At 42.9% G+C, this 27656-nt stretch overlaps 1 protein-coding gene and 1 pseudogene across 1 annotated transcript in view; one reads left to right on the forward strand and one right to left on the reverse strand.

Moving 5' to 3' along the window:
* LOC126236487 (venom protease-like) overlaps window positions 1-27656 on the forward strand; it is a 217535-nt gene that overhangs the window by 173987 nt on the left and 15892 nt on the right. The window contains exons 5-6 of the mRNA XM_049945837.1: window positions 20005-20134; window positions 26192-26355. Of these exons, the coding sequence (XP_049801794.1) occupies window positions 20005-20134; window positions 26192-26355 (294 nt within the window). The remainder of the gene's footprint in view (window positions 1-20004; window positions 20135-26191; window positions 26356-27656) is intronic.
* LOC126207602 (5S ribosomal RNA) lies at window positions 14307-14424 on the reverse strand (annotated as a pseudogene).

Raw genomic sequence — 27656 nt, forward strand, 5'->3', positions numbered from 1 at the left:
AACAGGAAGAAGGTGTACTGAACTGTGGCAAAAGAAGCAAAATAGAAACAGTGAACGGTCCAAGATCAACATATGCAACATGGAGCAACTTTGAATCACCCTAGCGTCGTGGTCACGAGGTCATGCTGTTGGTCTACGAATGGGGAAATCCGGCTTCAAATCGCTCTCATGCCCCACTGTTTTTTTTTTTTTTTCACAAAATTATGTACTGTCCGTCCGGTCATTGACTTATCTGTTCGCTGTATTCAAATTTGTGCCTGCATCGTGGGGGAATGTCCGTTTCCAACTGCGACGCGTAACGATGGGGCTTCCAGACATACGTACCTCCTACTTGTTCTACACAAGTGCCACATGTTATGCTTCTTGGATTCCGTTTTGGATGTTTTCACTCTTAAATTCCTTCCTTGTAACATAGTTCACACTCGTTTATTTGTTGTTTTCATTTCTGTGAGAGGTCTATGAGGCATCTCGCTTGCTCTCACTACTCACACATTTATTTGCGACCGTAGTATATTCTTTCTTACCTCATGACGTGTTCTATAACCAGTGTATAGTACGACAATTGCCAAGACTACAGAAGGAGAACAGAGAATGTCCGAACAGACAGTTCATAAATTTATGAAAGAAAATAGGGCACAGACGAAGTTTGAACATACAGCTCCTGTTTTTTAGTCAACTCCGTGACCACACACCCACCACACGCTCGTGCTTACAAGTCCTTCGGTGTTCCACATCTTGAGATTGAACCGTTCACTGTTTCTATTTTGCTCCTTTTTTCACGGTTCGGTACACCTTGTTTTCATGCTTGATTTGTGTCAGTTTCTGACGGGGTATGCATTGGGCTACTTTACAACTAAATCTGAGGGGAATACGAATGGGAGTTTCCCTCGTAAGTACGCTTCTCACCGGCCACCACTGCACTCTCCCGGAGTAGGTCACAGCCGAATCAAGGAGTACGACCGCGAAATATCGCTATCGAACGTGGCCCACAAGAAAGACGTGGCGTGTACGTCATAGCAAGTGAAACTGCAGGCCTTTGGGGTACCAGCAGCCGTGTCCGATGAAGAGCGCGTAGCTATCTGAGAAGAGTTTAATAATTCTTGAATGTGATTTTAAATGCGTGTAAGTTCTCGATTGCACATGATAAAAGTAAGACCTTTAGTGGGTACCTTTTAAATACTGATTTTCTGTGGGGCCCTACATGGAGCCGACTGTTCGCGAAGTGGCGGACAAGACGACTAATGCCACGTCACAAGTTCCTTGCAGGGCCCGTATACCTCGTTGGCCCCGCTATCGAACTGGCGCCAAATGGCAGTTACGCACGCATGGCACACAACCAAGGCCGATCACTGAAGGTTAGATCCCGTACAGCAACCACACTGCGGGACCGTTGATTGCTACGACTTATTCGCTGTTTCTCATAGTCCCAGACATTTTTTTGGTATTAAGATTGAGTGATTAAGCGCTGCAGTCGAGCTGCGATATGATACCTGAATGTTTGTCCAACCAAGCACATTTATGTACAGCCCTGTGAACACAGCTGGTGCCGTCTTGGAAGACGGAAGTGCCCCAGCATACTGGCATGACGATGTTGAAGAGAGTGCAACCCCTGGTCACAGAGAACCTTGAAATTAACATCCTGGTTTAGGTTCACAATAAGCTGGAACTGTGAATCCAAGTTAAACATATCTTTATTTTCCTCCTCCACCACAGCTAGGGATTAGTTCGGTAACTTCGCGATAAATATTAAAGTGAATATCAATGACTAAACCCAGCCCAAGGTTATGTAAATCACAGATGACAATGTTAACTGATTCTTTCGTCGCTTCGCATAATACTGCGTACGTTCTACAAAACTAATTTATTTAGTTCACCAGTTTTCGGCCAACAACGCCATCATCAGACTAACTGTCTACCGTCGTCAAAGAAAATACAATGTCCGTCAGCAACACTAATGAAGATGTTATTCTTAAAGAGTGAGGCACGAATACAGACTAAATGTCACCCGTCAACAGCGTATTGTTAATGCAATTAAAAACTTAAAAAGTAACTAAATATCAAGAGAGTACACCAGAGAAAACATTAGCAATAAACTCGAAAAATAATGCCTACCTAACAGTTTCAGTTACATTAACAATCCCAATAAAATAAAATTACTATTTGACAAGAGTATTAAAGAATAACTTGAACAGGTATTACACGTGGAATATGATACAGACACAGAGTAAATTATAGAACTGTCTGTTGTAATAACAGCATATATAGAGTACATAGATAATCACAATAAAATAACTAAATACAGGAAAAATTGATTCATATCAAGAGATAGACTGTATGAGAAACATTGGAAAACTGTGAAGATTAAGCGAAGTATGGAAGAGGGGACTAATTGAAATGTGTTTGGTCGTTTCATATTACATCAGGACTGGGGCCAGATGTCTGTTGAGTTACAGGGCTTCCAACAGATTGAGTTTTTGGCATTTGTTTGCTATGTGGAAGACCTGGGACTATGGCTGGTACTTAAAACCCTCAATCAGTGCATGCTCAGCAAATATGGAGTCGTAATTCAGCAATCTCCAGGAGCATCCATGTTCAGTTAACATAACTGCTATGTCTCTGCCTAACAGACCAATATAAAACTTATTACAATCAGAACAAATAATGTGTATTCTTCCTGATGGCTAGTAACTGTGTCTTATGTTTGCTTTTGAAATTATACTGGACTGTGGTATTTCTCACATAGTAGGAAATCCATTAATTGCAGGTTTTCAGTGCTTTTGTTACACTCCATGATACCTGTCCTACGTGTGGGATAGCACACCATTTCCTGCAGACACTGGAAGGTGCAGTACAGGGAGCCTAGATGGCGGGTTTTCTGTTTCCTATGAAAGATGTGGAGAATCGTGACAGCGCTACAGCCGTTAGTTGACGCAACAAATTTTATTATGTGTACCTCCGCTTTGAGATCTCATTTCAACATGGAAACAGAATACGAGACGGTGTACCATTGAGTGGGAAGCTGCATGGTTGTGTGTTGCTGAGTGTTGTCAGCAGGAGGATATTACAGTATCTCTAGTCGTAGCTTTTCTCTAAATTTTGAAACAATGTGTTTGTGTACTGATATCAGTGGTTAGATATGGGAAGTTTGTAAATTTGTCACCAATCTCCATTGTGATCTGAATATTTATTCTGCGTTCATGCCTCACCCACGATCTTTTTCAACGTTGTAGAACGTGCACAATATTGTACATTTTATTTACAGATGACAGTTATAATTCACCTGTGCCTTCCTTCCGAAGAACGAGACGATGAACTCGGAGTTCCGTTAGACTTAACTTCAGTTCTAGTATGCCACTAAAGTAAATCGGATAGCCTTTCTTCTTCACCATTAATCGCAATCGGATGTACAGAAACTTTAATCCGCCATTAAACTTAAATCACTTAACAAAAGCAAATCTTCTTGTGCAGACTCTATACCAATTAGGTTCCTTTCAGAGCATTAGCTCGATACTTAATCATATACAACCTTTCGCTCGACGAAAGATCCGTACCCAAGACTGAAAAGTTGCACAGGTCACGCCAATATTCAAGAAAGGTAGTAGGAGTAATCCACTTAATTTCAGGCCCACATCATTAACGTCGATTTACAGCAGGATTTTGGAACATATATTGTGTTCGAAAATTATGAAATACCTCGAGGAAAACGGACTATTGACACGCCGTCAACATGGGTTTAGAAAACATCCTTCTTGTGAAACACAACTATCTCTTTATTCGCATGAAGTGTTGAATGTTATTGACAAGGGATTTCAGATCGATTCCATATTTTTGGATTTCCGGAAGGCTTTTGACACTGTACCACGCAAGCGGCTTATAGTGAAACTGCGTGCTTATGTAATATTGTCTCAAGTTGTGTGACTACTGCAATTTTGTCATATGATGACATGATGGAGACCGTGGATGTTTTTTGAAGACAAATGTTGATGGTGTTAGGACAGCAACCAGCCACAAATTTACTTTCAGTTCCTTTATTCAAAGGATACCGTTACCGGTTTCGAATCGTTGTGATTCATCCTCAGACGGTATACACGCTTTCTTTATGACATGCGGTATGTTTTTTTTACAGATTAATTGTCCTAAAATAATATTGCTGAAGAAAACCATTCAGTGGAAAACACTGAGGACAACTTAAAAATTTTGCATCTAGCAGAAAAAGGAGCCACTATGAATATATTAGAAGAATTAGAAATACACACCCATAAAAACAGCACCCCAGACTATATCCTTAACGAACAGAGTTAGCTAACACCCCTTTCCTGAAAAATTTCCAAAAATTACTTTCCAGCCTCCAAAGCAAATAATATTAGTACACCTATCTGCAGATCAAGTAGCAAATTTATATGTTACTATAATTCTCATGATGCTAAATGTAATTAAATAATATACTATTTTACCTATACAGTTCTAAATATATAGAAAAAACTTTATAATTAATTTAGCAATATCAACTCAAAAATTCAATGTCTCTGTACTAATGTAAAAGGCATTACAGTTGTGTATATGAATATATGATCCTTTCCAAACATAGGACATCATCGTCAAATGTTACGATATATCATAGCATCTGTGATACTCATATGTTTGTAAGCTCTTTGTATATATCAAAACATGTGGTGCGTGGTAGAAATCAACTCAGTGACAGATCTAAAGTGTTCAGTGAGAACTATTTACGTGGGCAACAACAATAATGCAGTGGGAATGCATTTACATCTGTTGGACGAATGTTATGAAAACAAACACTCGAAACCGACGTTTCATGTAAGTCACATGCAACGAAAATCTGTAACGCAACCATCTGTGTGCGGCGTGCTTATAATTACGTATTATTTATATTTTAGGACAATTAATCTGTAAAAAAACACACCACATGTAATAAAGAAAGCGTGTAAACCGTCTGAGGATGAATCACAACGATTCGAAACCGGTAACGGTATCCTTTGAATAAAGGAACTGAAAGTAAATTTGTGCCTGGTTGCTGTCCTAACACCATCAACATTATGTGACTACATTTGTGATTTCCTGTCAGAGAGGTAACAGTTCGTAGTAACTGACGGAAAGTCATCGAGTAAAACAAGTGATTTCTGGTGTTCCCCAAGGTAGTGTTACACGCCCTTTGGTGTTCCTTATCTATATAAACGATTTGAGAGACGATCTGAGCAGTCGTCTTAGGTTGTTTGCAGATCACGCCGTCGACAATCGACTAATAAAGTCATCAGAAGATGAAAACAATTGCAAAACGATTCAGAACAAATATTTGAATGGTGCGAAAATTGGCAGTTGACTATAAATAACGAAAAGTGTGAGGTCATCCACATGAGTGCGAAAAGGAATTCGTTAAACTTCGGTTACACGATAAATCACTCAAATCTAAAGGCCGTAAATTCAACTAAATGCCTAGGAATTACAATTATGAACAACTTAAATTGGAAGGAACACACAGAAAATGTTGTGGGGAAGGCTAACCAGGGACTGTGTTTTATTGGCAGGACACTTAGAAAACGTAACACATATACTACGGAGACTGCCTACACTACGCTTGTCCGTCCTCTTTTAGAATACTGTTGCGCGGTGTGGGATCCTTACCAGATAGGACTGACGGAGTACATCGAAAAAGTTCAAAGAAGGGCAGCACGTTTTGTATTATCACGAAATATGGGAGAGAGTGTCACTGAAATAATACAGGATCTGGGCTGGACGTCATTAAAAGAAAGGCGTTTTTCGTTGCGATGGAATCTTCTCACGAAATTCCAATCACGAACTTTCTCCTCCGAATGCGAAAATATTTTGTTGACACCGACCTACGGATGACCTAGCCCTTGCTACGCAGAGCTTTGAAAGAATGGAAAGAAACCTGACAACAGCAATTAGAACACTGTCAAGCTACTACAATCGGAACCAACTCAGACCAAACCCTACGAAGACACAAGTGTGTGCCTTTCATTTAAGGAACAGGGAAGCTAATCGTGAGCTACATATTTCATGGTCAGGCATCCTACTCCAGCATCATCACGCACCTAAACACTTGGGAGTCACTCTCGACAGAACTCTGACATTCAAAACTCACTGAAAGAACACCAAAATGAAAATCTCCGCTCGAAACAACCTAATTCGCAAACTAGCGGGGACACAGTGGGGAGCACATCCACAAACTATTCGCTGTTCTGCAATGGCATTGTGCTTTTCTACTGCTGAATATGCTTCTCCAGTCTGGTACAGGTCATCTCATGCCAGACAAGTAGACACTGCTCTCAACGAAACCTGCAGGTTGATCACAGGTTCCTTAAGACCTACAGCAACCGATAAGCTCTACTGCCTGGCTTAAATAGCGCCACCATGGGTAGGCAGAGCAGTGGCTGCCAACAAGGAGAGACTGAAAGTGGAACAGGACAGTGCCCATCCACTGAATGGGCATAATCCACCACAGCAACGGTTGAGATCGCGAAAGAGCTTCCTGAGAACATCCGAGAAGCTCACCATTTCATGAGATAAGCCAAGGCTGGAGTTACGGAAGAAGTCGACGTCTCACCTGCAGACGCCAGAAGCTGAAGAACTACCACCAGGACACAACGAGAGCTGGCTGGTGTGGAAATCTTTAAGCAGATTATGATCAGGAGTTGGTCGATCCAGAGACAACCTGAAGAGATGGGGCTTCATAACAGAAGATACGTCCTGTGATTGTGGACAAGAAAAAACCACAAGCCACATGCTCCAGTGCCTTTTGTGCCCTACATCCTGCACGAAGATTGATCTTCTGCAAGGCACTCCAAGCGCCTTGGAGGTTGCAAAGTACTGGACACATGTAATATAAATACAATTTGTATATATATATATATATATATATATATATATATATATATATATATATATTGATATGTATGGCTACTGTAAATTTGTATGTTTCTGACTCGAGAATAATAAAAGAAACGACCTACATAGTGAGAAACGATCACCACGATAAAATAAGGGAAATCAGAGCTCCTAGGGAAAGATATAGGTGTTCGTTCTTTCCGCGAGCTATACGAGATTGGAATAATAGAGAAATGTGAAGGTGATTCGATGAACCCTCTGCTAGGCACTTAAACGTGATTTGCAGTGTATCCATGTAGGTGTAGATGTAGATGTTTAATGCCTTCAACATGTCGGATTTTGTACCTACAAAGCTGTATTACGCTTTTTCGTTCATGTCAAGAAATATGCGGAAGTCATAGTTCGCTGCTGGAAGCGTATGGGGTACATGCTGTGTTAGAAGCAACGTGCAGAGATTGGTTTCGACGGTTCAAAGACAACAGTTTGAAGGTGAGTGACAAAATATGTCCTAGTCGGTGTGGTGTACCATGAGCCGCTGCCACGTTGAATGCTGAACGCTACGAAGCACAATTTCTCAATTTGAATCGCGCACAAAATGACAAAGGGCTCTTAGTATGCACAGAGATATGAGATAGTCATTCTGCTTCGTGAGAAAGCAAGGTCACACGTTTCGAATCGATTGGTGGATAGCGCAGATAAGCAGTTGTTAACATCTCACTCAGAGAGTGAACTGACGCCACTTAGCTCCGGTAAGATGGATGTAGAGGAATTATGAGCAACGTTTAAGCAGATTGTAAATCGTGGTCTGGAGAGTTATGTGCCTAGTAAGTGGATGAAGGATGGAAAAGACCCACCACGGTTTATTAACGAACTTCGTAGGATGCTGGGGAGGCAGAGGCTATACCGCTCTCGGTTCAAACCGGGACACCCAAATGATGACAAACGAAGATTAGTAGAGATGGGTGCGTCAGTGAAAAGATCTATACGCGAAGCCTACAGCAACTACCATCGTCACATCTTAGGAAAAGATCTGTCAGGGAAGCCGAAAAAATTCTGGTCTTATGTAAAATCACTAAATGGATCTAAGGCTTCCATTCAGTCCCGTATTGACCAGTCTGGCGTGGCAGTTGAAGGTAGCAAAACGAAAGCCAAAGTTTTAAATCTCACGTTCAAGAAATCGTTCACACAAGAGAATCGTACAAACATACCGTCATTTGACCATCGGACAGACTCCCGTACGGATGACATAGTAGTAAGCATTCCTGGCGTAGACAAACAACTGAAAGATCTGAAAGCAAACAATACACAAATTTATAATGAATCTCTTGCCCAGCACAAAGTCCCGACCGAACTGAAAAAAGCACAGGTGACTCCAGTATATCAGAAGGGTAAAAGGATGGACCTGCAAAATTACAGACCAATATCCCTAACTTCAGTTTGCTGCAGAATCCTTTAATATATTCTCAGTTCGAATATAATAAACTTTCTTGAGACTGAGAAGCTTAAGTCAACGAATCAGCATGGTTTTAGAAAAATTGTGCAAATTTCAGCTTTCCCTTTTCTCGTATACTGTGAGCAACAGATGAAGGGCAACAGGCAGATTTCATATTTCTATATTTCCGGAAAGCATTTGGCACGGCGCCCCATTGCAGCCTGTTAACGAAGGTACGAGCATATGGAATAAGTTCGCAGATATGTGAGCGACTTCTTAAGTAACAGAACCCAGTATTTTGTCCTCGACGAAGACTGCTCATCAGAGACAATGGTATCGTCAGGAGTGCGCCAGGGAAGTGTGACAGGACTATGATACGCAACGAGCGTGTGAGAACTGTGGTTGTTGTTGTTGTTGTGGTCTTCAGTCCTGAGACTGGTTTGATGCAGCTCTCCATGCTACTCTATCCTGTGCAAGCTTCTTCATCTCCCAGTACCTACTGCAACCTACATCCTTCTGAATCTGCTTAGTGTATTCATCTCTTGGTCTACCTCTACGATTTTTACCCTCCACGCTGCCCTCCAATGCTAAATTTGTGATCCCTTGATGCCTCAGAACATGTCCTACCAACCGATCCCTTCTTCTAGTCAAGTTGTGCCACAAACTTCTCTTCTCCCCAATCCTATTCAATACCTCCTCATTAGTTACGTGATCTACCCACCTTATCTTCAGCATTCTTCTGTAGCACCACAATTCGAAAGCTTCTATTCTCTTCTTGTCCAAACTGGTTATCGTCCATGTTTCACTTCCATACATGGCTACACTCCATACAAATACTTTCAGAAACGACTTCCTGACACTTAAATCTATACTCGATGTTAACAAATTTCTCTTCTTCAGAAACGACTTCCTTGCCATTGCTAGTCTACATTTTATATCCTCTCTACTTCGACCATCATCAGTTATTTTACTCCCTACATAGCAAAACTCCTTTACTACTTTAAGTGTCTCATTTCCTAATCTAATCCCCTCAGCATCACCCGATTTAATTTGACTACATTCCATTATCCTGGTTTTGCTTTTGTTGATGTTCATCTTATATCCTCCTTTCAAGACACTGTCCATTCCGTTCAACTGCTCTTCCAAGTCCTTTGCTATCTCTGACAGAATTACAATGTCATCGGGGAGAGGCTACAACCCTGTCTCACTCCTTTCCCAACCACTGCTTCCATTTCATGCCCCTCGACTCTTATAACTGCCATCTGGTTTCTGTACAAATTGTAAATAGCCTTTCGCTCCTTGTATTTTACCCCTGCCACCTTCAGAATGTGAAAGAGAGTATTGCAGTCAACATTGTCAAAAGCTTTCTCTAAGTCTACAAATGCTAGAAACGTAGGTTTGCCTTTTCTTAATCTTTCTTCTAAGATAAGTCGTAAGGTTAGTATTGCCTCACGTGTTCCAACATTTCTACGGAATCCAAACTGATCTTCCCCGAGGTCCGCTTCTACCAGTTTTTCCATTCGTCTGTAAAGAATTCGCGTTAGTATTTTGCAGCTGTAACTTATTAAACTGATAGTTCGGTAATTTTCACATCTGTCAACACCTGCTTTCTTTGGGATTGGAATTATTATATTCTTCTTGACGTCTGTGGGTATTTCGCCTGTCTCATACATCTTGCTCACCAGATGGTGGAGTTTTGTCATGACTGGCTCTCCCAAGACTGTCAGTAGTTCTAATGGAATGTTGTCTACTCCCGGGGCCTTGTTTCGACTCAGGTCTTTCAGTGCTCTGTCAAACTCTTCATGCAGTATCTTATCTCCCATTTTATCTTCATCTACATCCTCTTCTACACTCCTGGAAATGGAAAAAAGAACACATTGACACCGGTGTGTCAGACCCACCATACTTGCTCCGGACACTGCGAGAGGGCTGTACAAGCAATGATCACACGCACGGCACAGCGGACACACCAGGAACCGCGGTGTTGGCCGTCGAATGGCGCTAGCTGCGCAGCATTTGTGCACCGCCGCCGTCAGTGTCAGCCAGTTTGCCGTGGCATACGGAGCTCCATCGCAGTCTTTAACACTGGTAGCATGCCGCGACAGCGTGGACGTGAACCGTATGTGCAGTTGACGGACTTTGAGCGAGGGCGTATAGTGGGCATGCGGGAGGCCGGGTGGACGTACCGCCGAATTGCTCAACACGTGGGGCGTGAGGTCTCCACAGTACATCGATGTTGTCGCCAGTGGTCGGCGGAAGGTGCACGTGCCCGTCGACCTGGGACCGGACCGCAGCGACGCACGGATGCACGCCAAGACCGTAGGATCCTACGCAGTGTCGTAGGGGACCGCACCGCCACTTCCCAGCAAATTAGGGACACTGTTGCTCCTGGGGTATCGGCGAGGACCATTCGCAACCGTCTCCATGAAGCTGGGCTACGGTCCCGCACACCGTTAGGCCGTCTTCCGCTCACGCCCCAACATCGTGCAGCCCGCCTCCAGTGGTGTCGCGACAGGCGTGAATGGAGGGACGAATGGAGACGTGTCGTCTTCAGGGATGAGAGTCGCTTCTGCCTTGGTGCCAATGATGGTCGTATGCGTGTTTGGCGCCGTGCAGGTGAGCGCCACAATCAGGACTGCATACGACCGAGGCACACAGGGCCAACACCCGGCATCATGGTGTGGGGAGCGATCTCCTACACTGGCCGTACACCACTGGTGATCGTCGAGGGGACACTGAATAGTGCACGGTACATCCAAACCGTCATCGAACCCATCGTTCTACCATTCCTAGACCGGCAAGGGAACTTGCTGTTCCAACAGGACAATGCACGTCCGCATGTATCCCGTGCCACCCAACGTGCTCTAGAAGGTGTAAGTCAACTACCCTGGCCAGCAAGATCTCCGGATCTGTCCCCCATTGAGCATGTTTGGGACTGGATGAAGCGTCGTCTCACGCGGTCTGCACGTCCAGCACGAACGCTGGTCCAACTGAGGCGCCAGGTGGAAATGGCATGGCAAGCCGTTCCTCAGGACTACATCCAGCATCTCTACGATCGTCTCCATGGGAGAATAGCAGCCTGCATTGCTGCGAAAGGTGGATATACACTGTACTAGTGCCGACATTGTGCATGCTCTGTTGCCTATGTCTATGTGCCTGTGGTTCTGTCAGTGTGATCATGTGATGTATCTGACCCCAGGAATGTGTCAATAAAGTTTCCCCTTCCTGGGACAATGAATTCACGGTGTTCTTATTTCAATTTCCAGGAGTGTATTTCCATAATATTGTCCTCAAGTACATCGCCCTTGTATAAACCCTCTATATACTCCTTCCACCTTTCTGCCTTCCCTTCTTTGCTTAGAACTGGGTTGCCATCTGAGCTCTTGATATTCATGCAAGTGGTTCTCTTCTCTCCAAAGGTCTCTATAATTTTCCTGTAGCCAGTATCTATCTTACATTTGTCCTCTAGCCATCCCTGCTTAGCCATTTTGCACTTCCTGTCGATCTCATTTTTGAGACGTTTGTATTCCTTTTTGCCTGCTTCATTTACTGCATTTTTATATTTTCTCCTTTCATCAATTAAATTCAATATTTCTTCTGTTACCCAAGTATTTATATTAGCCCTCGTCTTTTTACCTACTTGATCCTCTGCTGCCTTCACTGCTTCATCTCTCAGAGCTACCCATTCTTCTTCTACTGTACTTCTTTCCTCCACTGCTGTCAATTGTTCCCTTATGCTTTCCCTGAAACTCTGTACAACCTCTGGTTCTGTCAGTTTATCCAGATCCCATCTCCTTAAATTGCCACCTTTTTGCAGTTTCTTCAGTTTCAATCTGCAGTTCATAACCAAGAGATTGCGGTCAGAATCCATACCTGCCCCTGGAAATGTCTTACAGTTTAAAACCTGGTTCCTAAATCTCTGTCTTACCATTATATAATCTATCTGATACCTTTTAGTATCTCCAGGATTCTTCCACGTATACAACCTTCTTTTATGATTCTTGAACCAAGTGTTAGCTATGATTAAGTTATGCTCTGTGCAAAATTCTACCAGGCGGCTTCCTCTTTCATTTCTTCCCTCCAATCCATATTCACCTACTATGTTTCCTTCTCTCCCTTTTCCTACTGACGAATTCCAGTCACTACCTGAATAATTTCTTTTATCTCGTCATACATTTCATCAATTTCTTCATCATCTGCAGAGCTAGTTGGCATATAAACTTGTACTACTGTAGTAGGCATGGGCTTTGTGTCTATCTTGGCCACAATAATGCGTTCACTATGCTGTTTGTAGTAGCTAACCCGCACTCCTATTTTTTTTATTCATTATTAAACCTACTCCTGCATTACCCCTATTTGATTTTGTATTTATAACCCTATAATCACCTGACCAAAAGTCTTGTTCCTCCTGCCACCGAACTTTACTAATTCCCACTATATCTAACTTTAACCTATCCATTTCCCTTTTTAAATTTTCTAATCTACCTGCCCGATTAAGGGATCTGACATTCCACGCTCCGATCCGTAGAATGCCAGTTTTCTTTCTCCTGATAACGACGTCCTCTTGAGTAGTCCCCGCCCGGAGATCCGAATGGGGGACTATTTTACCTCCGGAATATTTTACCCAAGAGGACGCCATCATCATTTAATCATACAGTAAAGCTGCATGTCCTCGGGAAAAATTACGGCTGTAGTTTCCCCTTGCTTTCAGCCGTAAGCAGTACCAGCACAGCAAGGCCGTTTTGGTTAATGTTACAAGGCCAGATCAGTCAATCATCCAAACTGTTGCCCCTGCAACTACTGAAAAGGCTGCTGCCCCTCTTCAGGAACCACACGTTTGTCTGGCCTCTCAATAGATACCCCTCCGTTGTGGTTGCACCTGCGGTACGGCCATCTGTATCGCTGAGGCACGCAAGCCTCCCCACCAACGGCAAGGTCCATGGTTCATGAGGGGAGGAGAACTGTGGTAGGGAAGGCAAATGATCGACTTCAGTTTACTGGGAACATTTTAGGAAGGAGATCGTATATAGGGTGATGGTGTTACCTATTCTTGAGTACTGTTCGAGTGTCCTGGAACCATACCAGATTGGACTGAAAGAAGATGTCGAAACAATTCGGAGGTGGGCCGCTAGATTTGTTACCTGTAGCTTCAAATAACACCTATGTGTTATGGAGGTGCTTCGAGAACTCAAACGGGAATCCCTGGAAAGGAGACGACGTTCTTTTCGAGAAACACTACTGAAAAATTTTAGAGAGCCGGTATTTGAAACTGACTGCAGAACGATTCTACTGCCATTAACATACATTGCAAGTAAGGGCTACGAAGATAAAGGTACGGGAAATCAGGGCTCGTAAAGAACCAAACAGACAATCGTTTTTCCCTCGCTCTATTTAAGAGTGGGACAGGATAATAAAAGACTACTAATGGTACAGGGTGCACTCCGCCACGCACCGTAAGGTGTCTTGCGAAGTATCTATGTAGATGTAGATGATACCTCGAAGGGACTTCGATAAAATGTCTTACCATACTATCCATAATCACCAGATATCGCACCTTCAGATCACAATTTGTAACAGTTCATGCAGCATGGCCTTCTTGAGCAACACTTCACATTTTTCAACGATCTCGAAAGCTGGCTATATGAGTGGACCATCTCAAAAGAACCTGAATTTTTTAACCTCAGAATTCATTTGTTACTCGAAAAGTGGGAAAAGTTTGTAGCTGCCCAAAAACACTACTTTCAGTAAATGATCTTATACTATTCAACGCGTGTTAAAATAAACATGTGTTTTTTGTTTAATAAATAAAATCACTCCGTCTTCAGGCCACGAGTGGCCTACCGGGACCATCTGACCGCCGTGTCATCCTCAGGGAGGATGCTGATAGGAGGGGTGTGGGGTCAGCACACCGCTCTCTCGGTCATGATGGTATTCTTGACCGAAGCCGCTACTATTCGGTCGAGTAGCTCCTCAATTGGCATCACGAGGCTGAGTGCAGCTCGGAAAATGGCAACGGCGCATGGCGACCTGGATGGTCACTCATCCAAGTGCCAACCACGCCCGACAGCGCTTAATTTCGGTGATCTCACGGGAACCGGTGTATCCACTGCGGCAAGGCCGTTGCCCATTCTGTTCAATGAATAGCGAGAATTAATTCAAGTACCAAATATTAGATAGCTTTACATTAGTAACACTACTGTTGTTAACAAATAATGGTTTTCAGCTGAGCTCTCCATATTTTTCCAAAATTCGTCGCAACAGTAAATAAATCGTTACTCAGAAACAAAAATGTAAAATTTCATATCTGTAGGCAAACAAAACGAAATTGGTGAATTTTAATGTTTCGTTGTTTCAAGCTCCCTCCTTAACACATTTACACCATAGCAAATCACGTAGGCCAAAGCAGATCAGTTTACATCTGCTTAGGCAAAGAGTAGTTCGAGTTTCATTTTTATTCCCTAAAACAGATATATTTTGGTTTATCTGTGGAAATACAAAATTTAAACCAAAAGTTGTACATGTATTTCTATTTTGAGTTTTCATAGTAAAACACAACCACAAAAGAAAAGAACTGCACATGTGATTAAAAACGTGACATTTACCACTTAAAATTGTGATCATAAAGATTTTTAAATTTTTTCGTTACTTAATTGGGAAAATTTCTGTTATAAAAAGAATTTAATAGTCATGCAAAAGTTTTTATGTAAACAAACTAAAAAACGGCACCGACATGCTGTGATTAATCTCAAGACAGCGGATACACAGTGCTCCGTACACTTTATAGCTGCCGATGAAATGTCACTAGTTTTACAAGAAACAGTGCTTTGGTTTTAAGCAATAGTCTGTTGCTGTCTCAAAAACAATTCTAGAACAAAAATTCTGACCATTAAATTTGAAGCACCCACCAAAGATAACGCAACTGACAACGATTTAAAATATATTTGGGGCATAAAAACAAAAACCGTAAATAGTTTTATGAAATAAGCACGGACTCAGCACTAGGACCACACTACCTCGTCGACGATCATAACCGAAGGACGACAGCTACCAGAGAGTGTAAAAAATTAGGTTGGTTTGCGTATGTTGAAGTTAGGGTTGTTGTTTGTTTTTTTTCTTTTTAAATGAAAGTACTTTTACAGCTACTTATATGAAAGACGTTGCAATTATGTATCTTCATTTTATTTTCTTGGGCCATAAAATGTCGTAGCGCTATTTATACCACATATTGTTATTATTCTCCAAGTTTTATTTTATCGTGTTTTTATCATCATTCTCACATGTTTTGCTTAGTATTATTATATCAATATCTCCATTCAAAGTGATATTCATTTTCCTCTGGAATTTTGTCTACTTCTAAGGAGTTTTCTGTTTTCTTTTTTTTAATCTGTGTATTGTGGTAAGTACAATAACCATGATTCCTGTCTTTCAATGCATAACAGCTGCTTTTAACGATATCCCTTGCTCATCATTACTTCGCTGGTTTTATTTACTTGTTCATCATTATGTCAATATCTCCGTTCAAAACAGTTGTGGCAGCAACGTCGCCAGATTTCTCCCCAATTTAGAACGTTTGGAACATTATGGGCACCTGCTCGGGATTTTGACGATATAAAGCATCAATTGGACATAATTTGGCACTATATTCCTCAGCAGGACTCGCAACAACTCAAGCAATGCCAAGCCGAATAGCTGTTTGCATAAGGGCCAGAGACGACCGACGCGTTATTGACTTGCTCGACTTGTAAAGCTCTTTCTCCTGAATAAATCCTCCATTCTTCGTTGACACTCGGTAGAGAAGGAAGTTTGAAATCCACCGACATGTGCTGAATCCTTCGCATTCACTGTTCTGTTCTGATCGTCACGTATTAGCCTATTGTCTCTAAATTCCAGAAGTTTCGGAATGTGTTTTGAAAGGACTGATTGAACGGCAGGTTTATAAAGTTAACGAAGACATGATAAACGAAAACCCACTCGTTGCTTCCAGTAAGGATTCAGCCGAATTTCAAAGGCAAACTTGATGTGTAAGTCTTCTTGAATTATCGTAGACGTCTGAGAGATTCCGAAAGTTCCCGTCCCTAGTTCTTTTTCTGGGTTTCGTCGCCAGAAAAAATTGTGGTAGCAATTAAAACGTGATTTAACGTCAGTTAACATACAACTTTATTTTACACGTCACTTACAGATCATGGAAGTTACATAACATCTTTAGTTACACGTGCACAGATAGAGATACAAGTCAGAGATGCCGTTTAGCGATCCCCCTCATGCCCCATGCGGCTAGCACTCAAGAGGGCAGACATATACTAGATCGGCCATGAAGGACCGTATAGCCACATCACGTATCTTCACTTAGGAACTGGGACTGTGCGGCAGCAGAGAGAAACGAGCCCAAGGACAGCTCTGGACGTAGGAGTGAGCAGCACGTTATCTTTCAGATGAAATCAAGTCGTCGGTTCTACATACAGCATCACGACTGATGCGGCATGACAGTTATTGAACTATATGACAAAAAATCGTAAATTAATAATAAGCTGCGGCGTGCACACACTTTATTTAAAATATAAACGTCACTACAGATAGTCTGATTTAGGTTATGACACGTTCGATATGCCTGACATCACTGGCGATGATGTGGTGCAGATGAATAGCGATTTCTGCATAACCTACTGAAGTGTCGGAACATCGATGCTGTCGATGACCTTCTGAATGGCAGTTTTCAGCTTAGGACTGGTTTTGGGGTAGTTGTCTTTAATACAACCCCACAAAAAGGAGTCGCATGTGTTCAAATCCGGAGAATATAGTGGGCAATCGAGCACCATGCCAGTCGCCTCCGGGTACCCCAGAGCAGATTTCGGTATCCAAAGTGCCAGTGCAGGACATCAAATGCTCTCCTGCTTCGATGAGCTCGAGCTCCGACTGCATGAACGACATCTTGTCGAAATTAGGATCACTTTGGATAATGGGGATGAAGTCATCTTCCAAAACCTTCACGTACCGTTCGGTAGTCACCGTGCCATCAAGGAATATCGTGACTGGACATTGCACACCACACTGTCATCCGTTGAGGGTGAAGAGATACCTCGATCGCGAAATGCGGATTCTCAGTCCTCCAAAATGAGCCAATATTGCTTACTGACGAATCCATCCAAATGAAAGTGGACTTCGTCACTAAACCAAACCATAGTCTCATCAAAGTCATGTTCGACAATTCTGTGGACAATAGTGTTGGCGAAACACAGCTGCTGTTCCATGCCCCGGGGCTTAATGGCTGATGGGTTTCAATTTTGTATCGGAGGAGATGCAAGACTTCACAACAATTTGTTGCAGTGTCTCCCGGTTGATTCCCACCTGCTGTGCAGCTCGTCTGAACGATTTCCTGGGGCTGGTTTGAAACACAGAGCGTATCTTCTCGATGTTTTCAACTTTTTTGGACGACAGACATTGTCAACACTATCATAACGAACACTACCCTTTCAAACTTGTTAGCACACTTGGACTGGTTATCTTCAGCTTGAACTCGGTCGCAAACTTCCTTTGAGCCGCGGTTGGGCTTTTATTGCTCGCTTAGTAGGGCTTTGCAAGCGCTATACGCTCAGGCACGCTGTGCCGTAACATTTTCACGTGGAAATGGCCGACAACAACAAGACGCGTATACTAATTCCCATCATGCCCCGCGGTCAACCGTGCAGTTTGAACGTCCTAGCGCAAACCGTTCAGAAGTTAGGACGAATTTATTTCATATAGATCAATAATTCTATATCTCTGTACAGAATGGACGTAGTCAGATTGCATTCATCATCGTCATAGAGACCCACCAACTGACACTATGGCGCGGAGAGCCACTGGGTACATTGTACTATCATTTTTGATTCGCATAGCCGGTAATTTAAATATCAGGCGTTACATTTCCGACGTGATAAGGCCAGTGGCTGAGCCCTAACTTCGAGGCAACCACGTCAATGCGTTTTAAACAAGAGGACGCAAGGGTGCACGTTGCCTATGCTATCCCAGCCAAACCCGCGATACAGTGGTTGTTCGACTGTCGCCGAGGTCATATCTCTCACGCCACTGAAAACATCTGACCATGGGTAGCAGAGAGCGTAGCCCCCTGATCACGAACTCTGCCGTACAACTGAAGCCTCACGGAATGACAGACCTATGTCTGTTGCACGACTGGATGCACAGCCTGGTAAGAGCCATTGCTGCTGCCCACCGTGTACACCCTGTGGCGTCCCCGCACTCCAACCGCGTGCTGATATCGTCGACGCCGTAGAGCTGCTACTGCCACAGCTCTTTCAGTGGTGTTGAGACACGATGCGCGATGACGTAGGTCCCCGGTGGTGAACGGGAGACAGAAATGCGAACTCGTACGATGGCTGCTTCTTCTGATTTAAGATTGAATGATTCACTGCCCGGATATGCAGTAGTTGCTAAATCTTATTTCATCCGCATCGTACACACCACCAATTGTGAGGAAACATTGTAATTACCAGTCTTCTCGTACGTTGTTGGCTCGTTGCTATGGAGTTGTTGAGCCTGTATGAAGCAAGATCCACAGATACTCTTTCATCACGTCTGAGTGAACCTACCCCGTAATGTTAAAAAAATGTTCAAAAGTTCTCTTTTCAATTAATGAAGTAGGTATTTTCATATTCAGATTAAATTGTCCCTGCTGAACAGTCGTTGGTTAACTATCATTGATTAAATCACTTAATAATGTAGTCCACGCTTGATATTTCACTTGGAACGAACAGTTTATTGTTCCTTGGCCGCTAAATACTTTACAAATTTCGCACCACACGCACACGCAGTTGGTTGGTAAAGTCAGTTCTATTAAAATTAAGTTTCTTGACAATTACGACAACTTGACTCTTCAGCGTAATTGTATTATCTTTGTGAAGTCGTGTAATTGTGTCCTACTCGAAACTAATTGAGTGTAGTCCTTTGATATACTATCCACTCTTCTTTTAGTTCCAACTACTTGAAAGTCAAGTCCAATATTCAATAGTTTCGTCAACAAAGTTCAATTAACCCGTTATGCGCGGTCAAACGCGTCTATTACTTCCTGTCTCTGCTTAGAAAATCAGTTTCCGGAGTTCGTGAATCACGTCACGCAAGAAACACTTCTGAACACAAAACAATCTCGTCGTGTTCCATACTCTCAATAACTAAGACAAGAATTGTTCTCCCACGTCTTTACAGGACGAGAGCCAGTAAGCGACTTCTTCTGTGAAAGAGTATTGTAGGCGCATTGAATTTCTTCGTTGCGCTTACAACTCTCTTCCACATAAAAGTTATCTCTGACTAACATCACCTTGGACTTAGCTTTCAAGATATTAATTGCAATTATCACTTGGATATTTGTCCATTAATTAAATCTGGGGTTTTTTCCTCCTCTTTTCATATCAAAAACTCTCAGTGATGTATAATGTTATTGTTATCAAAACTTCTTGCTGTTAGCTTATCGGCAAAGATGTATTTGCCAAGATAACTCTTCCCTACTTCATATTATGATATTCTGTCTTAATTGACTTTAAGGGGGTCGTTGGTGTGTTACAACCGCCAAATGAAATACAAATTTAATGAAGTGTTTCTGCTACTCTAGTTTAAAATTCAATTACCAGCGATGTTTCCTGTTGTTGCAATGTGGACGGCCAGCGGTGTGTTGCATTGCCAGCGGGCTGAGTGGCGGGTGTGCCGTGTTGCAGGGGCGTGGCCGTGGCTGACGGCACTCATCTACCGCGGCAGCAACGGGCCGCGCGTGCTGTGCGGCGGCGCGCTCATCACCGACCAGCACGTGCTCACCGCCGCCCACTGCGTCTACAACAGATCCGACCTGTACGTAAGCCGCCCACCCAGCGTCCGCAACAGCCTTAATCCCACCGTTCGATGTACGATCAATTTTTTCGGGTCGGTCGAACCCACCGACGTGTTGGAGTGGAGAGTGATGTTAAACGTGCGCAAACAGAAAGAATATTTCAATCGGAATTAGAAGTTTACTGTAACGACTTACTATTTATTTTTATTACCACTACGCGTTTTGTTTGTTCGAGCTTCCATGGTTAGGTGGATTTATGTCATTCCTCTGAGGTGATTAAAGTCATGAGATATCTCCTAATACCGCGCCGGACCTCCTTTTGCCCAGCGTACTGTAGAAACTCGACGTGGCATGGACTCCACGAGTCGTTAGAAGCCCCCTGCAAAAATATTCAGCCATGCTGCCTCTACAGCAGCCCACAATCGCGAAAGTGCTATCGGTGCAGGATTTTGTTCACAAACTGACCTCTCGACTATTTCCCATAAATTTCCGATGACATCCGTGTCTAACGATCTGGGTGGCCATATCATTCGCTCGAATCGTCCAGCATGTTTTTCAAACCAGTTGCTAGCGATTGTGGCCTGACGTCATCGCGCACTGTCATCCATAAAAATTCTATCCTTGTTTGGCAACATGAAGTACATGAATGGCTGCAAACGGTCTCCAAATAGCCGAACAAAACCAGTTCCAGTGATGATGATGATGTCGCGTGACGACGGCCTCCCTTCGGGTAGACCGTTCGCCTGGTGCAAGTCTTTCGATTTGACGCCACTTCGGCGACTTGCGCGTCGATGGGGATGAAATGATGATGATTAGGACGACACAACACCCAGTCCCTGAGCGGAGAAAAATCTCCGACTCAGTCGGGAATCGAGCCCGGGCCCTTAGGATTGACAGTCCGTCGCGCTGACCACCTTTTTCTTTTCTTTTTTTTTTTTCGTTGTGTTTGGTCGTTACGGACGTCGCAAGACATCCTGTTCGAGTTCGGTGGTTGATCCTTCCACTCAGTTTTTTATTACAGAGGCCAACCGGCTCTCTGACCGAACACGCTGAGCTACCATGCTGGCTACTACTCAGCTACCGGGGGCGGACTACCAGTTCCACTAAATGACGGATTCAGTTGGGCCAGAGGACGCGGTCCAATCCATGTAAACACAGCGCACACCATTATGGAGCCACCACCAGTTTGCACAGTGCCTTGTTGACAACTTGGGTCCATAGTTTTGTGCGGTCTAAGTCACATTCGAACACCACCATCAGTCCTTACCAAATGAAATCGATACAGATCTGGCCAGGCTACGGTTTTCCAGTTGTCTACTGTCCAACCGATATAGTTACTAGGAGAGGCGCCGCAGGTGATATCGTGCTGTTAGCAAAAGCACTTGCTTCGGTCATCGACCACAGCCCATTAACACTAGATTTCGCCATATTGTCCTAACGGATACGTTCGCCGACGTCCCACTTTGATTTCTGCGGTTATTTAATGCAGTTTACGTGTTAGCACCGACAACGCAACGAAAACGCCGCTGCTCTGCGTCGTTAACTGAAGGCCATCGGCCACTGCGTTGTCTGTAGTGAGAGGTAATGCCAGATATGTGGTATTCTCAGCACACTCCTGACACCGTGGAATATTGAATTCTCTGATGATTTCCAAACTGGAATGTCTCATGAGTCTAGCTCCAACTACCATTCCGCATTTAAAGTCTTAATTCCCGTCGTGCGGCCATAATCGCGCAGTAAAACCTTTTTATATGATTCACCTGAGGACAAATGACGACTCCGTCAATGCACTGCCCTTTTTATACCTTTTGTACACGGTACTATCGCCATTTGTATGTGTGCCCATCGCTATCCAATGACTTTCGTCACCTCAGTGTAATGAGACATGTATGTGTTGTGTGTATGACTTTTGGGTAACTGTCTCCTTTGAATAAAGGCTCCTTTTCCTGTCGCGTTTACATCGCCGTTACGTCTTAAAAATTCTTTATAAAGACTTCAGTGGTTTAAAACTAGTACTGCAAAGAGTCACATATGATGTTTATTAATGAATTGTCTGTGGGTATGGCATCGGCATAGAGACTCTTACAGCAAACGTGAAATGAATAACGCTTTAGTGAGAATATTTTAGTTATAATATAATACATATTTACCATGTATATTATAATATTTCTTAACTTTAATATATTCTCCTGCACTTTACTTAACTATTTGTTGATCTTTGATCTCTTTTTAAGTACTGCATTTTTTTCTGGACAGGATGTATAGAATTTGAGTGATGTATGTGCCATAAACAGTTTAATTTTAATTAATTTATATTATTTTTAATTTATTATTCATTTATTTAGCTTTTTTCTTAATTAAATAGACAGTAGGTCTGCATATTACTCATTTTCTTTATTTATTAGTAGCTATTTTTCATCGTACATTGGTTACAATACAAAGATCCTAAGTCCACCGGCGTCACCAGCACTAAATTATTGGGAGGAGGGGAGGGGGGTAGGACGACTCAACAAATTCGGTATACACCACAAGGGAGTCTAAAAGGGAAATCCCACTGAAAAAAGTTGAAAGCATTATTAGCGAAAACCAGTTTTTCGAGCATTATGGATGCCTCAGACTCTTAACCGTGCCAGTTTAAGCCTGGACTTGAACGTATTTTGCGATTACCGAGTATAAAAAAGTTGTGCAATATTAACATTTAAATCTACTCACAGTGGGTATGTGACTATTTTGTATTATGTCCTAAAATCACTTTCAAACTGAATAGTTTTTCAGATTAAATTATGTTTGATTTTTGCTGGAAATTTAAATAGAGTACCGGTATTACATGCACGATTTATTTACTTTATTTTTCGAACATTAGAAATACATTTAAAAAGTCAATGTAAAACTATGAAAAGTATGAAATAAAAAAGGAAGTAGTTAAAAAGTCCGAAATGACAATTACATACTATGTCAACAGCATAAGGTAAAATAATCTTTCAAAGTTCATCCTATAGTGAGCCAAATATATTTCTCCTTTTTTGTCAAAACTTGATACAAATTTTCTAGCAACATTTCTTAAGTCTATTTGATTCAACAGCAACTTGTGCACACTGCAGACTACTACATGATTTTGCCTGTGCTGTGTCACTCTCGAACACAGTTCTTCAGTCGTCTTAGAGCAGTAAAACTATGTTCTACTGCACAGCTTCCAAAGCTTGAACATTAGCAAATAATTCCAGAACTTCCTTTTTGTTAAGAAAACAAAACATCTTTTGCATTATTCTGATATTTTACATTGTATCACAGATGAAAAAGTTCTGTTTTCAAAGACTGACCGTCGACTTCCGGTATGGAACTTCCACACCATCTCCTTTCTTCTCCAGTAACACTTTTTCCAAGAACACCTGTTTCTCCATGCCAGATTACTCAAGTATTCGATATATAAATCCTTGGACAGCCATGTCATTGATTTCAAAATGCTCCTGCCTGTAAAGTTCTTCAAGCAATACAAATTCGTGTGGATCCTTGTCCTCAAACAATCGCTTAGGAAATTCCTTGTTCCTTTGGAAGTCGTCGTGTGTCATACTATTGTTACCCTTCCACCTCCTAGTCACCGCTCCTACAAACTTATAGCAAAACCAGCAGATTCGTTCTTATCTGTCCCGCTCCTTCATCACTCCTGGTCGTACCAACATAATTTATTTAAACTTGGAATATTGTCCTTTTTAGTGAATATTATAACCGGATTTGGTTTAACGGCACATTAGTAAATCCTGCAAACCGTTCGTTCTTACTGCACAACAGCTTTTAGTACATGTAATTAGTTAAGCTTGGATGTATTCGTTCAATGGTGTCATTTTTTGTCAAGTAAGACTTGAAAAAGTGAAACTACTTTCAAAAAATATTGGGTGAGGGGGGAAACAAGTCCTCCTGTCTCCCACAGCGGTGACGCCCATGCGTAAGTCGCTAATCCTATCAACAATGCAGGAGTGCAGTTACGAGAGCAGCCAGCACGGCCAGACAAGAGAGAGTCTTAACAAGATACAGTGGTAAATCAGGCGCCGGGAGACGATTTAACATCTTCCCTGCTAAGGATTATAGTAGTCATTACAGAGATTAAGTAAAAATTACATAAATTTACGTCTAAATAGTGAGTGATACTACATGTAATGAAAAGAGAAGTTCCACCTAAGCTCTTAGTCGAGTATTAACGTATAATGTGACCAAATATACACTCCTGGAAATGGAAAAAAGAACACATTGACACCGGTGTGTCAGACCCACCATACTTGCTCCGGACACTGCGAGAGGGCTGTACAAGCAATGATCACACGCACGGCACAGCGGACACACCAGGAACCGCGGTGTTGGCCGTCGAATGGCGCTAGCTGCGCAGCATTTGTGCACCGCCGCCGTCAGTGTCAGCCAGTTTGCCGTGGCATACGGAGCTCCATCGCAGTCTTTAACACTGGTAGCATGCCGCGACAGCGTGGACGTGAACCGTATGTGCAGTTGACGGACTTTGAGCGAGGGCGTATAGTGGGCATGCGGGAGGCCGGGTGGACGTACCGCCGAATTGCTCAACACGTGGGGCGTGAGGTCTCCACAGTACATCGATGTTGTCGCCAGTGGTCGGCGGAAGGTGCACGTGCCCGTCGACCTGGGACCGGACCGCAGCGACGCACGGATGCACGCCAAGACCGTAGGATCCTACGCAGTGCCGTAGGGGACCGCACCGCCACTTCCCAGCAAATTAGGGACACTGTTGCTCCTGGGGTATCGGCGAGGACCATTCGCAACCGTCTCCATTAAGCTGGGCCACGGTCCCGCACACCGTTAGGCCGTCTTCCGCTCACGCCCCAACATCGTGCAGCCCGCCTCCAGTGGTGTCGCGACAGGCGTGAATGGAGGGACGAATGGAGACGTGTCGTCTTCAGCGATGAGAGTCGCTTCTGCCTTGGTGCCAATGATGGTCGTATGCGTGTTTGGCGCCGTGCAGGTGAGCGCCACAATCAGGACTGCATACGACCGAGGCACACAGGGCCAACACCCGGCATCATGGTGTGGGGAGCGATCTCCTACACTGGCCGTACACCACTGGTGATCGTCGAGGGGACACTGAATAGTGCACGGTACATCCAAACCGTCATCGAACCCATCGTTCTACCATTCCTAGACCGGCAAGGGAACTTGCTGTTCCAACAGGACAATGCACGTCCGCATGTATCCCGTGCCACCCAACGTGCTCTAGAAGGTGTAAGTCAACTACCCTGGCCAGCAAGATCTCCGGATCTGTCCCCCATTGAGCATGTTTGGGACTGGATGAAGCGTCGTCTCACGCGGTCTGCACGTCCAGCACGAACGCTGGTCCAACTGAGGCGCCAGGTGGAAATGGCATGGCAAGCCGTTCCACAGGACTACATCCAGTATCTCTACGATCGTCTCCATGGGAGAATAGCAGCCTGCATTGCTGCGAAAGGTGGATATACACTGTACTAGTGCCGACATTGTGCATGCTCTGTTGCCTGTGTCTATGTGCCTGTGGTTCTGTCAGTGTGATCATGTGATGTATCTGACCCCAGGAATGTGTCAATAAAGTTTCCCCTTCCTGGGACAATGAATTCACGGTGTTCTTATTTCAATTTCCAGGAGTGTATTAGCGGGAAATAATAAATGAACACCTTTAAATAAGTGACAAAGATCCTCTTCTATGGGTCATTACTATAGGTCAGTGAAAACAGTCATTCAAGGGATCTGTGCTGTCAACAGAGTAAGAAATACGGACTGGGAACGAAAATACTGAGCCCATAAAACCTGCGTTTGGCAACTCGTGTTCCATCAGAGGGTAAAGATGTCAGTATTGCTCCTAATTAATGCAAAAAAATATTCTAATAAACTCAGGCACACTTTTTCTATTTTATTTAACTGATTTGCAAAACGATCGGCAGTATGTCATTCTAACAATATTCCAAACATTTGCACCCATGATTCCTTTATAATGAAATACTAATTTCTTAGAAGTTTAAAATTACTTTTTACAGTATTCCATAGATGTGAAATACACCGTTGTTTCTTAATCCTTTGTTTTTCAGATATAAAGTTCGCATTGGAGATCTCAATCTTCTCGCAGAAGACGATGGTGCTACGCCCATTGAATCAGATATACTGGAAAAGAAGATGCACGAAGGGTATCGCAAGGGTCGGTTTGAGAATGACATCGCAATTCTTAAACTGAAAGACAAAATTCCTTTCTCATGTAAGTGTTTAGGAAATCAGTTGGCAGGACAAGTGTATTATGATAATGTTAGCAAACCAAGTTCTCTGTGCGTTTAACGAAAAATGTACAATAATGCGTACCTTGTAAATTCCAAAATTAAAAAAAGGAGTGTGGTCACTCCAAATAGCAGCTCTTGTCTAACACTGTTGATGTATTTCTGTTGTAAGGGATAAGGTGTGGACTCAACAATCGGCGGTAACGAGATTCAGATCTCCTTCCGGCTACTGACACCAGTCAATCACTTGAGTGCCACGCAGAAGTGCTTCTTAAGCTCGGTCAGGACCAGTCTAGGATCTTTCCTTGTTCCACTGAGCTAGTGCTCAGTTTATGATTGCCTTCCTTCCTTTACTCCCTTCCGCCGACAAGTATTCGGAGAGCACTTTACAACCCCAGTTGAGTTAGAAACAGTTATATAAGATGGCCGAAAGACGCACAGTATTATTACTGTATTTTTTTATGAATAAGATCGCTTAAAAAATCTGCTCTTGTTGTATTCTTCAACACTATTAATTGCTGAGTGCATGCATGTCCAAAGGAACACTGCGTCTTACTGCTGAACAACACGGACGCCGACACCGGGCAAGCGAATTTCAGTTAAAATGTCATCCCTGATATAATGGATGTACAGGTACAAGTTGTAGACACACGGTTGACGACCTATGCTCGGATAGCCCGATGGTAAAGTGACCCCTCTCAATAAGTGGGAAATCTGGGTTCGAGTCCCGATCCGGGATAAATTTTCATTGTTGTCATTCCATTATAGAGCTGAAAATTGTCCATGTTCGCAAGTGCAGATATCTTTCGTGTTCTGCTTAGTTTGTTATGTGAGCATTACAAGAATATGGCAGCAGGGCCATGTCGTAAGAACTCGTTCTTGCTTAGAAACTTAGAAGCTTTCGTTCCACGGCTTCCGAAGACACGAACACCGTACTTCGTGTTATTCATATGCAATCAGTCAAGCATAAATCTTAAAGGAAAATAACATACTAGCTGCCATGCACATTCTTATCTGCAACACGATCAGTCTCTAACCCATTTAAACTAATATTCCAGAAGGAAATTCACTTATGTATAAAAATCAGTATCTCCTTTGCAACCAGATGAAATGTCGGAAGTCATTCTTTTACAAGTGACTATAAAATATCTTCTTGTTCTTTTTAATTTAAGTTATTTGAATTGGGTCCAGTGAGAATTTAAGTTCATTTTTATTAACTTACAAGCCAATGCATTCCTCCAACTCTTGTTGGTGTAGCAATTTTGCATTTCCAGCAGGAAACTAT

The sequence above is a fragment of the Schistocerca nitens genome, chromosome 1, assembly GCF_023898315.1.
Source record: "Schistocerca nitens isolate TAMUIC-IGC-003100 chromosome 1, iqSchNite1.1, whole genome shotgun sequence".
NCBI classification, from domain to species: Eukaryota; Metazoa; Arthropoda; class Insecta; order Orthoptera; family Acrididae; genus Schistocerca; species Schistocerca nitens.